General features: G+C 33.3%; 1 protein-coding gene across 1 annotated transcript in view; it reads right to left on the bottom strand.

Moving 5' to 3' along the window:
- Positions 1–14,888, bottom strand: part of LOC123545601 (plexin A3-like) — a 264,006-nt gene that overhangs the window by 45,331 nt on the left and 203,787 nt on the right. Inside the window, exons 21-25 of the mRNA XM_053543563.1 lie at positions 10,208–10,355; positions 9,715–9,876; positions 5,704–5,926; positions 3,857–3,971; positions 1,942–2,318 (exon numbers count right to left, since the gene is read on the bottom strand). Of these exons, the coding sequence (XP_053399538.1) occupies positions 1,942–2,318; positions 3,857–3,971; positions 5,704–5,926; positions 9,715–9,876; positions 10,208–10,355 (1,025 nt within the window). The remainder of the gene's footprint in view (positions 1–1,941; positions 2,319–3,856; positions 3,972–5,703; positions 5,927–9,714; positions 9,877–10,207; positions 10,356–14,888) is intronic.

The following is a 14,888-nucleotide window of genomic DNA, read 5'->3' as shown; positions in this document are numbered from 1 at the left end:
TTACATAAAATACTTTTATACACACAGGGAAGAAAAAGTATTAACTATCTTTGCTGAAAAAATAAAACAACTTATTTTAGTATTTCAAAGTCTATATCAGATAATTATTCCGGAAATACAAAAATGTTAAATCACTATACTTAAAATATTTATGCGTCAGTGTAAGCTTGTAACAACTGAATACTAATAATACTAGTTGTACAAAGTTTGACGAAGCAAGAGCCGGGAAATCAAACATCTGTAGCATGTACGTATAAAACACTGAAGCTTCATGTATTGCTAAATAACAGTGCGGATATTTTTATCGTTGCACTTGCTACAATTATAACTTATGTTAAAACTCATTGAACAAAAATTCTTCTTTTAGTTTATATCAAAATAAGTAATGTTTTCTAAGGATTAGAACAGTGTAACCACAACCATATCATAGTCAAGTGAAATCAATTTAGGTTTTTCAAGTAGCAGACCTAAACTAAGAGAAAACCTATCATATTTCAATTATCATTATTCCAAATTGGTCTAAAATATATCGTCATATTGTCTTGTATATGAATACAGGATTAACAGGTTAAACTGCGATTTCTAAGATACCACATGCGAGACATTATATGCGCATAGCTTTTGTTTGTCAAAACTTCCTTTAATAAAAAATAAGGAAAACACAATAAATTAGTGTTAGATGTCCCAAATAAGCAAAGTAATTAAAACTGACCTTAACATTATACTATATGTGTTAGCTTAAAACTCTTGTAAAAGAGTTCGTTATAATTGTATATAAAACTTTACTGGCTTTCATAACTCTTTCAATAATTATAGAGATGAAAAGGCTACGCTATAAAATATATTACCATTCTGAAAAATTCCAGGGTTTTTGAAATAATGTATTGGTCTCAGTCTTTGATGGACATGTGTTTCTTCTTTGAAATATTTATAACGTATTTGCAATACGGTCTCATTCTTTTTCAACATTTTTTCAGTCATTAAAAGCATGGTGTGAACTCAATGCCCAACGTTATAATACAGCCTCACTTGAATATCACGTCGTACACACGGGGCATGATACCCCATCCAATAACATTATACGGACATCCAGCTGACCAGGCCAAACACTATCCACTTAATGTTGAGCACCAAACACGGAAACTACTAGTATAACTTTAAAACATCTTATGTATTACGCGGTCAGGGAGCTACCAACGATCTCACGCACTCAAAGCGGACGCTCTACCAACAGGCTACCGAGGCGGTGCAATACGGATGGAGAATGTATAAATTAGTATATCGTTGTCTAGCCTAAGTTCGTGGATAGCGTAAGTTCGTGGATTCCCCATCACATATACGTCACACTCCAGTTTTGGCGTACGCGCGCACTTGCAAACAGAACATCCGGAAGTAAACACAAACTTTTGTGTCATCCACCAAAAAAAGTCAAAATAAGAGGTTTTAACAGGTAAGAACACCAATAAAAGCACAAACATGCAGAAATACCTTGTATTTACTAATCCCAAATTGCCCCTAACTGATAATCCCCTTAAATATCTTTGTGATATTTCCATTTCCCAAATATCATATCGTCTGCTTTGCTTAGATTTTAACTTGACAGCCTCGTTTTGGTTTTGACAATATCTCGCGAACACATAAACTGATGACGTCATCCACGTACTTGCATGAAAATGAAAGTAGGTTAACTAACGGACATGCCTGTTCTGTTCTGCATATTTCTGGAAGGTTTATGGTATTTTTCATGCTTTTTTGCATGTCTTTTAAAAGAATATAGATTAATTATTTTATTGTAGTATACATTTGTTGCTGTTTGCTAATTTTATTCAAATATAAAATGATTGTTTCTTGTATCCACGAACTTTCACCAGACAAGGATACAATATAGTTTATTTTCACACCTTAATCATAGCGCCTCATTGAAATGCTGAAAAGTCTTACTATTTGCAGAAGACATGGATTCATCTGATGTTTCTTTTTCATTTCGTGGTGTATATGCCGCATCCATGTTTCCGCCATTCAGGTCACAGCCAAGCTCGTTGACTCCATCTTGAGTTCCCATGACTTCTGATTGAATGTTTTTCTCCTTTTTATTTTCAGAGTCGTCATTTACAGGTATGTCGTTTTTGATTTCTGATTGGTCTACTGCACTGTCGAGTTTTCTATAGGGATGTGGATCTACATACTCATCTGCTTTCGTGTATGTCGGATCTTCTCCGCTTAGCTCAAGGTATGTATTGACTACATCGGCGTCACGAATGTAATCGTATTCGCCTGAAGTGTCTCGTGCGTACGCGTATGATACTGTTGAAGTAGTTCTTTACCATTCCATGAAAAAGTACAATATTTTAAACGATATATCAACACTTCAGATACATTGAAGATCAACATTACTGCAATACTGCCTCAACAAACAGTGTAAATGAAGCTATAAACATACTGAAGAATGATAAAAGAAGTTCAAATAGTTTGACGACATACAAGGAGGTACATTGATGTTCAATCTTTTTTCTTTAAAAAAATGTTCTTAAAGCCATCTTATCAAAGTATATGAATTCAACCCTTAGCCTGCTAAATTTTCAAAATGGACTGGTCCATCATTCAGTCTGTGCAGTACCATTTATTATTTGAAAGGGTGTTGAAAATTTACTGACCGAATAGAACTTGGTCTGCACTAGTCGCAAAGGCAGAACCACTTGCCATAAGCAGGCTAAAGGCTAAGGAAGCCAAATGCTTAATTCATTGTGTCCCTATAGAGTATTGTTATACTTTGTTGTCATTCCGAATCAAGACATTAAGGTATCTGTATTGTATTATTTAGCTAAAGCGGTGACTAGGAGCTTCAGGGCTGTTTCATAGCTAATTACCTCCTAACAACAGACTAAATTAAATCGAGTCGGCAATTAATTTGTCTGGCAATGTTATACGAATGCATCTAAAGGATATTCTATATTTATCTATATCATCATGGATTTATTACTAAGTATTTCATATATTGCCTGTAATTCAATAACATTTTTTACAAATTTCCCTGTGACGTCAAAGTTACTGCGTTGAACTGGTATAAATCATTTACAAAAGTATATGATCCGCCCGCTTAGCTGAATAGGGAGAACACAGATCTTCCAATCGCGGGGTGATGAGTTCGATCCACAGGCGGGCCGTATATTTTTCGTGAACATTAATAAAATATATTGTGTCCGAAATCATTCGTCCTCCAACTCTGATTCATCTTGTGAAGTTGGCAGTTACTTGCAGAAAACAGGTTTGTACTAATATAGAATCTAAGAACACTGGTGAGATTAACTGTCAGGCATAATTGAAATACTGTTGTGAAAACGCCGTTAAACCAAAAATAATCAAACAATTAAAATCCACATAATCCCGAATGAAATTTATGCTTGAAATGAACGCAAATGTCGAATTAATCTATCCTACATTAAGATGTCAAATATTTTTCTAGATAAAACGCGAATTCATCAAGTTTTGTAAAAAGTACTTTCTGTTTATCACTGACTTCGAAGCAAACGAAATTGATTTAGCACGTACAATATTCACCCGAATGCACAAATACTGTATACACACCTTATTTTCTTTTAACATTTATCTTCAATTTAAATTTCATCTTCTCCAATTTGTTTTAGTTTACAGTTTAGTAAATGGCAAAAATATCAGTTAGGTGGTTCAGTGATAACAAATTAAAATCTATAACTAAAGTAGTATCAAATAACTTATAAAGTTTTAACGTTTCTTATTAGCTGACATGAGAAGTAGTAAGTAAGTAAGTTAGTACAAAATGTAAATAAGTAAGTAACTTTCTTATTCATAGATATATGTATGCTTTAAGTTTTCAAACCTAATAACTCTTCTCTCGTCCAATTCCTCATTCTGAAATGTCCTGAACTCCACAGTGTTACGTGTCTGATTACGCATAGCTCTGTACTTCCGAAAAAAATAAAGACTACCTATTCCTACAAGAAGAAGTATATATGTAAATAGTGTTTAATAAAATCACAATTTGTAAAGATTGTCAGAACTGAATCGTGCTGTCAGTGTAGGCATATAATACTTACCTTTAACCATTACATCCGATTATTACGGGTCTAGTGTAGGACTGGGACGAGTATACTTACTCGGTTAATCGGATCCGATTCGATTACTTTGTGAAACCGGTTTCAATTTTGCAAAACCGTTCACCGCTCTCAAACAATAAACACTACAAATACTTTATACATGTACATTTCTTTGACCAGCACATAGACCCGCAGTATATTTCCGCTAAAACACAACAACTTGATTTATAATCAATAGTCTCAGATTTGCTTGTCGTGATATATCTAAAATAAAAATACACCAAAATATCACTTATTAATTATCACACTGCTTGCAGACGATAAAGTCTGTAAGTTCCTAATGAAGTCAGCTGCTGAAAGTACCTTTATACGGTCGCCAGAAAAGAAAACAGCTTTTAAAAAATGGCGGCCGATTAACCGGTTCGATTCGATTTCATACAAATGATTAACCGGTTTCAAAATTTTGAAATCGTCCCAGCCCTAGTCTAGTGTGACGTCACCATAAATTCAGGACACACATAGCAATTATAAGTATGTCTGATATAGTGGTATATTCGCGTACCTATTATCTATAATATAAGAAAATTATCTGCTCTCAAGTGGTATATTTTGAGATTTATTTCCAAGTGACATTCGTTCATTGCTTGAAAAGGTTCTGATTAAATGTAAATGAAAGAGAGAAAAGGTTAAAACACAGGTTTGTAAGATAAGAAATGACATCCATAACAGTAAGAAAATTGCCACTTTTTGCCATGTAAAGATTTACAATGCAATGCACCTAAGGCCAAAGTCACAAGCAGTTTTTAAAATCCCACTTCGTGAAATCACATGTGTTATTCAATTACGTACACACGTCGTTTGTATTATACTTCATGACAATCTGTAATCTTAGACATAAAAGTGATTTTAGAACCTAAAGGTATAGGTGACTGTTGACATATCATTCAAGACCGAGTATAACCATGAAATCTTGAGATGGTATTTTAAGCATATTGTACAACATTTTCCGAAATGTCTTACTTAATGTCCGTGAAGTTCCCTCTTGCAAGTAGTACTACCTATTAGCACAGAAAAGAAAATTCATCCAAAAGCAAAATTGGATTATTGCGGGAAGAGCTTACAATGTATCTGACTGTGAAGTAGTCGTCAAGTACATGTTAATCGCAAGGCTTAGAAACTGTTATAAATCTTTAGATACACTATTTAAGCTAATATCTGGAAAAGAATGATTCGGATGTAGAAAGTCTCCAGTATGTTTTAAGACAATTTGCATCATTTAAATGACTACCACCTAGTATTTAACCATGATACAGAAAGAGGTTTCCTGTTTTCAACGGGTGACAATTTCATGAGTGAACGATTTAATTAATTTGATGTCTATTACTCTGCCTTTAAATATGCTTTCAAGCTGATCGTGTTACCATATATACATTTGAAACTCTACTTTTTCAAAGTATAGAGTTGAAAATGAAATACACTACATATACATACATGTATAATCTATAAAATCTAAATGTACCAGTTTCGAAACTCTTCTCAAAGTATAACTTTGGCCAAAGATATCATGCAAATTTTGATTTTCCATTGACCTTTTTAAATATGCTTTAAAATGACTTGAAAATCTACAAACCTGTGGAAAGTATAATTGCTACGACCAGTACCACAAGAGCAATGATCACTACTGTTTTCATGCTACCGGAGTCATCTAGTTGAGAGATTCTGTCTGGAACCGCTGTTGTTACTTTTTGTTGAGACGTGGTGTCACTGATTGCCATGGTGGTTTCGTTCAAGTCAGACCCCTTACTTTCGAAAGTAACTGATCCTATAATTTGGCTGAAATAACCGATCTGTACCTGAAACATCGTTCATTTAATAATCACATAGGTAAATTTAAAATCTTCAGTTTTGCTTTTTGCAAAAAGTTTAGCTCTTTAGGCTGGCATATTCTTTTGCATGAAGTATTTGTCTCGATAAAAATGCAATCCATTCCATTATATATACATTATGACATAAAAAAGTAACCTAGCGATGAATATATAAATATCATAAAGCTCGTTAATTTATAAACTGAGTACAATTATTTTCAATACGTTATCTTAAATACGAGATCATTTATCTTCAGGGGCCTCCGTGGCCGAGTGGTTAAGGTCGCTGACTTTGAATAACTTGCCCCTCATCGATGTGTGTTCGAGGCGTTGAATTCTTCATGTGAGGAAGCCATCCAGCTGGCTTAGGGAATGTCGGTGGTTCTACCCAGGTGCCCGCTCGTGATGAAATAATGTACGGAGTGGCATCTAGGGTCTTCCTCCACCATTAAAGCTGGAAAGTCGCCATATGACCTATACTTGTGTCGGTGCGAGGTGCGACGTTAAACCCAACAAAATAAATAAATAAATAACATTTATCTTTAAACAAAGCTTGCGACAGCAATTTATGTCTCCAGCATGTATTGAGGGAGACGTATTAATTGAAGACGTACGCTAGATCTCTTGGGCAAATTTTAGAATTTTAGAATTTTAGAATTTCTTCTATTTTGTAGGGAAATGCCGTTTTCAAGGGCAGATAACTCATTTTCAATACTGGTGACCTATGCCTTTTATGGCTAATCTATGTTTCTTAGATGATTGTCGTTCAATATCCAAAAAAAGTTTGAAGAAATTCTATTATTTGGAAAAAAATTGCCCATTTCATACACAGAGAGATCCAGCGTACGCCTTTAAGTGCCGTCAGTCCGTCCGCCTGTCCGTGCCCGCGAAATGATGGTTAAGTGACTGAATAACGGTACTTTCTCTTTGATGTCATTAATTCCGTTCTGTTTATGTGACCTTTTTCTTTTTATGTGACTGTTAGAACAACAGATAGAACAACTGGGGTGTCACATAAATACCGTTTCGTTAGAACGTCCGTCCGTCCGTCCGACCGCATGTAACAACGTTTGTCCAAAAGACTCCTCCGACATCACTGGATGGATTTACATTTAACTTCACAAGGGTTATCATTGCCAAGCCTAGTTGTGCATATTTTCTGGGTCGATGATTTGCAGTGGAGTTATGGCCTTGATTCGTCCAATTTGATGATGTTTTAGCCATTTCTCTTATTTTAACCAAACCTTACAGGAGTTACTTATACAAAGCATAGTTATACATATCATCAAAATTAATGTTCCGGTTCAGTAATTTTCAGCAGAGTTATAGCCCTTCTCTTGTCCTATTTTACCTTTTACGTGCAACTGCTTCGGTACGACCTGGAGTTATTACACCAAACTTTATAAAAGTGATTAGTCCTAGTTGTGCATATAATGGGCATGTTCCGGTTCGGTGTTTTAGCAGATTTATGGCCTTAAATACATGAAATTTTATTATGTTTTAGCCACTTCTCTAATATAATTGGAAGCATTTTGAACAAATCTTATAGGAATGATCAGTGCCAAGTCTTATGCATAATATCGGCATGTTCTGCTTCAGTGATTTTAGGGGAGTTATGGCCCTTTATTTGTCAAATTATATGATATATTTTGACAACTTCTTTTACTTTATTAGAAAGCCTTCTTACATACCTTACAGGAGTAATCAGTGTAAATCCTAGTAACACATATCATCGGCTAGTTTCGGTTCAATGAATTTCATAAGAGTTATGACCCTTGATTTGTCATATTTCACAGTGTTTACACTACATGCTGCATACAAGAAGGCTGAATTTTACCACAACTCAAGAGTTATAAGCGTTCTTGTGAATATTTTCGCTATGTTATGGTTCAGAGAGTTGGCCCTCATTCTGTGGCAGTTTTGAAATTTCTGTATGCTAAGTGGTGGAAGACAAATATTTTCCGTAGAAAAAAAAATTTGATTATTTCTGTTTCGAAACTTTTAATGACTATACATGTGAAGTACATTGGTCAATGATGTTTTACACTTTGACCCGTTCGTGAATGAAATAAATAGAGGATAATATTAAACGAATGCCTTATCATACTGAATTTATTGAACGCGTTTAATAAATTCAGTGTGGAAAGACACAAATTTTATATTCCTTTTATCACGGTCATATGAGGTATCAAAGTCTCTTCTTTCTTCGCCTATTATAGAAGAAGTCAATTCGTCAAAAAACGTCTCCTTTTCTTAAAACGACGTCAGCGTGAAAGCCTACTGCTGTAATTCAAAAAAATATGCAACGGCTTTATTTCATTCCTACGACGTCAAACATGTTTATATGACAGTAACATAAAATAAAACTATCCGCCCTTCGACCAAGCACAGATTGATGGTATTTTTCCATCTGACATATTAGTTAATGAAATTAATGAAAATAACTTAGAATCAAACTACTGTACCGACGGTCATGTTTATTTTTATATGTCGGTGATGTTTACTATGTACCACGTTCGTTACTGAAATAGATGATAATCTATTTTACTGATGGTCATGCATGTAAAATAAAGTTTGGCAATATTTTCCCTTTACAAATGTTGTTAATGAAATAAATGATAATGACATAATCGATGTTTCTGTTTCGATGTAGACCTTATTTTTATTTGAAAAGTAAACTGCATCGTTGATTAATTGTAGAGATAAGAACAATGTTAGAAATACTATGTATGGTTTACTTTTCATTGTAAGCTCATCCAGCAATAGGGTAACTGAAACTTGTTTTGAATGTATTTAGAATTTTGCTTTACTTTACGCAACAAATATACACTAGTGATTATTTTAATTTTCCCCTCTTTTTTTTTAAATATTTTGCGGTAGCCATAGAAACGATGATTATATATTCAGTTTTTTGTTTGATTTTGATAATGGTAAAGGAGGAGTTATCTCTACTGAAATCATGACGAATTAATTACAGCAGCTGTTAGTTTTTTAAAATATATCTTATAATGAGTAAGTCCCTGGTTCCTTTGCCCGTCGGATGTAAAGCACCTACACATGGAAATTGCCTAAAATTATTCTGATGATATTTAGTCAGAAACAGGGGAGCTTGAAGTTCGTAGCTAGACATCTTGGTACTGTAGCATAATAATAAAGTAAAAAAAAATAATAATAAAGAATAATGATCTTAACTGGAGAGCCAAAAATAGTAAGTTTAAAATGAAACAGTTTTTTAGGCAACGGCTTCTCATTTTTTATGAATTAAATACTATTTAGACTCAACGAAACTGATCTTAAAAACTTTGGATAAGAAGAGATTTATTGAAATTTATAGTCAAATGAAAGTGCATCTGTTGCTTCAATGATTCTCAGATGCCTAGTATAAACAGCAATGTTTTTTAACAGGAAACCGTCATTTTATGAAACGTGTAGTTATGTTTGATATGAATCTTTAAATAGTCTTTTCTGTTTGTCCTGTTTCACCTTTCAATCTGTATCAAAGTTATAGAAGGACGAACAGCGAAATACTGCAAAAATACTTAATTTCAGAAGTTTTAACTTTATCGTGAAAGATGCTTATCCTAATTTACGTAAACGTGACGTGAACTTACTAACATTTTCGATATCTGCTAAATGTTAATAGACAATATTTCCTGTTCGTATACTAGTATTAAAATAAGTTGACATTTCAAAAAACGTTTTACAGAAATGTAGTTACATTAAATTGGCAATAAACTTTCGAAGTGTTAATTGTTAAGTGTTAATTGTTGTCTTACACTAATATTTAACGTAAGTTCTGTTCTGTTCGAGCAAACGGGTCTGTCAACCGGAAGATCAAATTCAATTTTTCCACTTGACACATCAGTTACATCATATGACTCACAATCAATCAACACTTTTACATCGCTTTTGTCTGCTGCAAGATCGAGACCATCACCCTGCAGTTATAGAAAAAATAATTTAAGAAACACGGAATTATTCGACTAGATTAGAACAACAGATGAATAAGGTATATGTATGTTAGATATTATATCCGAATAAAATTTAGACAGTAAAATAACTATTTAAGTAAAATATCAACATGTAGGTGATGTTTATCAGTTTGGTTTCTACTCAATATAAACATTTGCAACCCAGAAATATGCATATTTTACAACTATTGTGATACATACAAATTTAGGAACACATCATTCAACTCTAGAATTTTGATTGCTGAGAAAGATCAGATATTTAATTAATTGAAAAAATAGTGTAGTACTTGGACCATACCTCAATAACAAGGTGCCTCATGGTGCCCGAGCTTTTGACAACGTTGACATGTTTAAGCTTAGGATCAGGAAAGTATCGAAGATACGCTACGTTACTAGGAAGATTGTAATCGCTAACAGAAGGCACATCATCCATCTCAAATCCTAACCTATATTCCATGTCAATGGTATAAAATAGTAAATACAAGAAAAACAAAATACACACTCGTTACTGATCTACGGAGACCTCCTGAATGGAAGGTCAAACCCTTTACATACTAGAATACATTCATTTTTCTTTTATGTGGAGCATAGGTACGGTACAGTTCTGTCCTGATCTATTAGGATGAAAGGCAGTATTTAAAATCGACCATTTTGCTTTTTGTTGAATTTGAAATTCATTTTTATTTATTTGAGTGTGTTGTATTTCATCACTGTATCGCATCCTTTTAAACGTTTTGCTGAATTATCATTATTATGAATATTTCAAATTAAAGAATAAGAGCTTTTTGAGAACAGCAACCCTCGACTATTCAGCTAACAGCTTTATCAATAAAGAAAGTTACTTGAGTGAATACAAAAGTCCAAACAATGGCACAATTAATTACGAAAATGTGAAATAAAAAAAGTATCTAAATCCCCCAAGTGTCATTGAAGTATTAGTAATAATGAATGGGTAATGCTCCCGACAAGGAAAATCTGAAGACAATTAAAGGGTAGAAAATGACAGAGTAAATGTATATTGCAGTCTCCAGTTTGTCTTTTTAACACTTATTCATGTATTAAAAATTCGTAAGTGCTTAGAGTTATTTACCAGACAAATGATGTAAAAGTCAAATAGAATTGTTCGCGATGGAGTTATGGTTCTTCCACGCTGCACTTCAGCATATTGACATCTACATGTGTATATCTTACAAATACACTGACCTTTTGGAATAAAACTTTATGTTCCGGGTTAGGAAAACTAAATACGAAAACGAAACTTATTTGCAAAGTTTTCAAGGAAGAGTTGTTTATGCCCTCTGTACTTTCCCTAATTTACATCTATCTACAATGGGTAATCTAGAATTGATGAGACTTAGAACTATATCATTACACCAGAAACAAACAAAAGAAGATACTTTGATAAAATTTCAAGCTAAAAGAAGTAAAGAGTCATGCCTTATGTGTCCTGGGATAATTAGGAATCTTCTGTAATAATGGCTCAAGTCTTCAGGTAGAGAACAATATAATAATTATTTTTACAATAATTAAGATAGTTCTGCACGTTTGATAAACCTAAATTAATGGCATTATTTCATGTTTCCGCAAAACTTAGAATAAAGCATGGATTCGACGTTCGGAAATGAAAATCATTCAATGAACTAAATGCAAAATTACAACAGCAACGTTACTACCTTTCTATAGTTAAAGTATGTTAGTAAAACATCTGACACGTTAAATACTTCCAAAATGTCTTAAACGGATCTCTTTAACATGGAAAAATATCTCTAAAGCAAGCACAAGGACCTATACATTTTATTTGACCGTTATTATAGGTCACATGTTTATTTACGACTATGAAAAGTTTCATTATAGAATATATTCTAATCGCGAAATGTATCAAAATTGTGATTTTTTTTTCACCGACTTCAAACAACTTTGATCCGAACAACCTTAATCATGTGTGTTTTAATCCAAACATTTCTAAAAAATATCAGGAAGTCTTAATTCTTAAATCGTGAAAGGAATGTTTACAAATAGAATGACGTATGATGTTGAAATTTCGCAACACGTTCAGTGCATACACTTGCGGTAGTATTTGATACATACATAGACTTATGTTTTTAACTGTATTTATTAAACGAGTTGAAATTGCAATCATTTTTTATAGAACAAGTTGATAAATTCAATATAGAAAAATACAAATGTAATATTCTTTTTATCATATGTAAGTGTTTTTCGTTGAAACATTACAATCTCTTCTTTTTAAACCTATTAAATCATAGTCATATCGATCTCTAAACAATGTCAACGTCAAAGTGCTATAATGACTTTTTTTTCGTTCCCAAACTTCCGTTAGACTTATGATAAATGTATCTTTGCATTTATATTCTGTAGACATTATATACATTAGACCTGCCTAGCTCCTGTGTTTACTTGCGACTACAACGATAGGATAAGGCTGCAAATACATACTATACAAGAACAAAACAACAAAAGTTGCTGCAAAATGCAGCAAAAGGAAACTCCGCGCCAAACAAAGCAGTGTATGTAGTAGTGATAGAACAGGAGATGATATTACGATACTTGTGTCTATGTTGTGGACCATAGGCAAACAGACATTCTGATGGGGTTTCATAAATGTTGGAGAAAAATCATTGTCTTTATAGTGTGAGCAGGATTTTTATTGTTGTTTTTAGTGACCTAATTATGCTTAACTGACCTCTAAGTTTCGGTATATGGAATGAAACGTATTGTATAAACAAGGTCGTGCTTAAATTTAGACTTACGTAGCTGTTCATCCGAAATGACTGATAGCTCAGATGTTATCAAGACCATTATTCTGACAAATGTCTAATCAGAAATGCGGACTGCATATGATGCTTTCAAGTTAAATGATGAGGAAGGACAGAGATGTACAATGAATGAAACACAACAAACATCATTTTATTCTTGGGGCTTCCGTGGCCGAGTGGTTAAGGTCGCTGACTTCAAATCACTTGCTCCTCATCGATGTGGGTTCGAGCCTCACTCAGGGCGTTGAATTCTTCATGTAAAGGAAGCCATTCAGCTGGCTTACGGAAGGTCGGTGGTTCTACCCAGGTACCCGCTCGTGATGAAATAATGCACGAAGGGGCACCTGGGGCCTTCCTCCACCATCAAAGCTGGAAAGAGAGCATATGACCTAAAATTGTGTCGGTGCAACGTTAAACCCAACAAAATAAATAAATAAATCATTTTATCCCGTCTAGTGGCCTGTAACTCACAGTTTTAAAGGAACAAGAATATTATAACCAAATGTAATATGCTGACGATTACGTTTGTGTATTTACTAAGAGGGTATTGTTGATGTTGTTGTTTTCTTCACCTCCTCCTTAGGAGAACAGCTTCTGAATACGCAGCAATGAATATTGACTAAACAGTTCACTTCTATAAACACCTTTACCACTGTATACAGTCATATACTGATAAAATGGTATTTTGGAAGGACAAACGGTCAATGTTGTGCAATCAGCCACCTCCCAAGAAAGACCATTGTTCTAATATTGCTAAAAAACCTACTTTAAAATGCAAGTCATCTTGGTTGAAAGGCCAGTGTTTTGCCTACTGTCATAGGTGACATTTTGTAAAAGGTTTGCATATCAAAAATTTAACATCTACTTAACTAAAAAGTATCAAAGTAAAACTAAAAATATAAGACACTGTTTATGGATGTTTGTGCTCCAGACGTACCTACTGTGTATTAAGTTTGGTGTTGATTACCGAAGAGTAACGTAGTATGTTTATACAAAATAATATCACTATGGTTAATATGTGCATTTTTCCACTCAGATTTCAAATATAATGTGGTAATTAAATGCTGATGATGTTAGTTTTAACTAAGAGGTTAAATATTATAGTTGTTAATAACACAGAGTACTAACTCTATATTGTTGTTAAGTATCGATGACATTTATTTCTGTAATTTCAAAAAAACACGCATTTTATTGCTCTCATACTTGCGAACCTTCCTGTTTTATGAATAGAGTACTAGTAGTCAATTTATACCGGTTTATAAATACAAACACACAGGTCTCCTGTATCTGATCCTTTTTCTTGTAAATTTTCATTTTCATATTATATGGTTATATTTGACAAAGATCCAAATCTTACTCAAATAAATACAGTTGTTCAAATAAATAATCAATATACATCATTGAACTATTACCTCCCTTTATTAAATTTTTGAATTTTTTTTGTGGAACGTCACTTCCGTGATTTTATATAACGTTACTTATGTTATGTATGTTAGCCAGAATAATTGCAAAATATGTAATCTAAGACTTGTGCATGAGACTTGACATGAGAGTGATAATAAGAGTTCATATTCTTAAAAATCGTAGTTATATACAGTATTTATAAAAGTAACACAATCAGAAAGGTTTAGAAATTAGCATAAACTAACTGTAAAAAGTAGTTTCCGAAATTTCGTTGGAATAAATATCATATGAAATAAATGTTGCAAATAACCATGCCTACAATATAATAATTCAATACTTAAAGTAAAATAGAAAATAAAATTATTACACACGAAAAAGATAACCTTCTTTTTGGGGCAACTGAAAACGGAAAGAATTTTCTAAGTGATGTCCGACACAAATTTCTTTCCTTTTTATTCTTTAGTTTCTTTCCTGTTTCTTTTTTCTAGTGAAACTTATTTTTCTCGTTTGTGTTGTTTAATCTGATGCCATTATTATTGGTAAGATTAGACATTAAAAATAAAAATATGAAATTTTGCAAATCGAAATGAAAAAATCTTCATTTAAGACATACACTGCACACTGCACTCACAAAAATCCATCACAAATACTTCGCGGTACTAGTAACTGTTTTGCGGTAACTCTGCAGAGCATTAGCAACGCCAGAAATTTGCACACGAGCCGAATCTGCAGCAAGTATAAAGAAGTGCAATGAACAAGAAGTATTACTAGTAATATGCTTTGGGTCCTTTATTGCATTAC

The sequence above is a fragment of the Mercenaria mercenaria genome, chromosome 5 (genome assembly GCF_021730395.1).
Source record: "Mercenaria mercenaria strain notata chromosome 5, MADL_Memer_1, whole genome shotgun sequence".
In the NCBI taxonomy this organism is placed as follows: Eukaryota; Metazoa; Mollusca; class Bivalvia; order Venerida; family Veneridae; genus Mercenaria; species Mercenaria mercenaria.
This window is presented reverse-complemented; position numbering and strand designations above follow the sequence as displayed.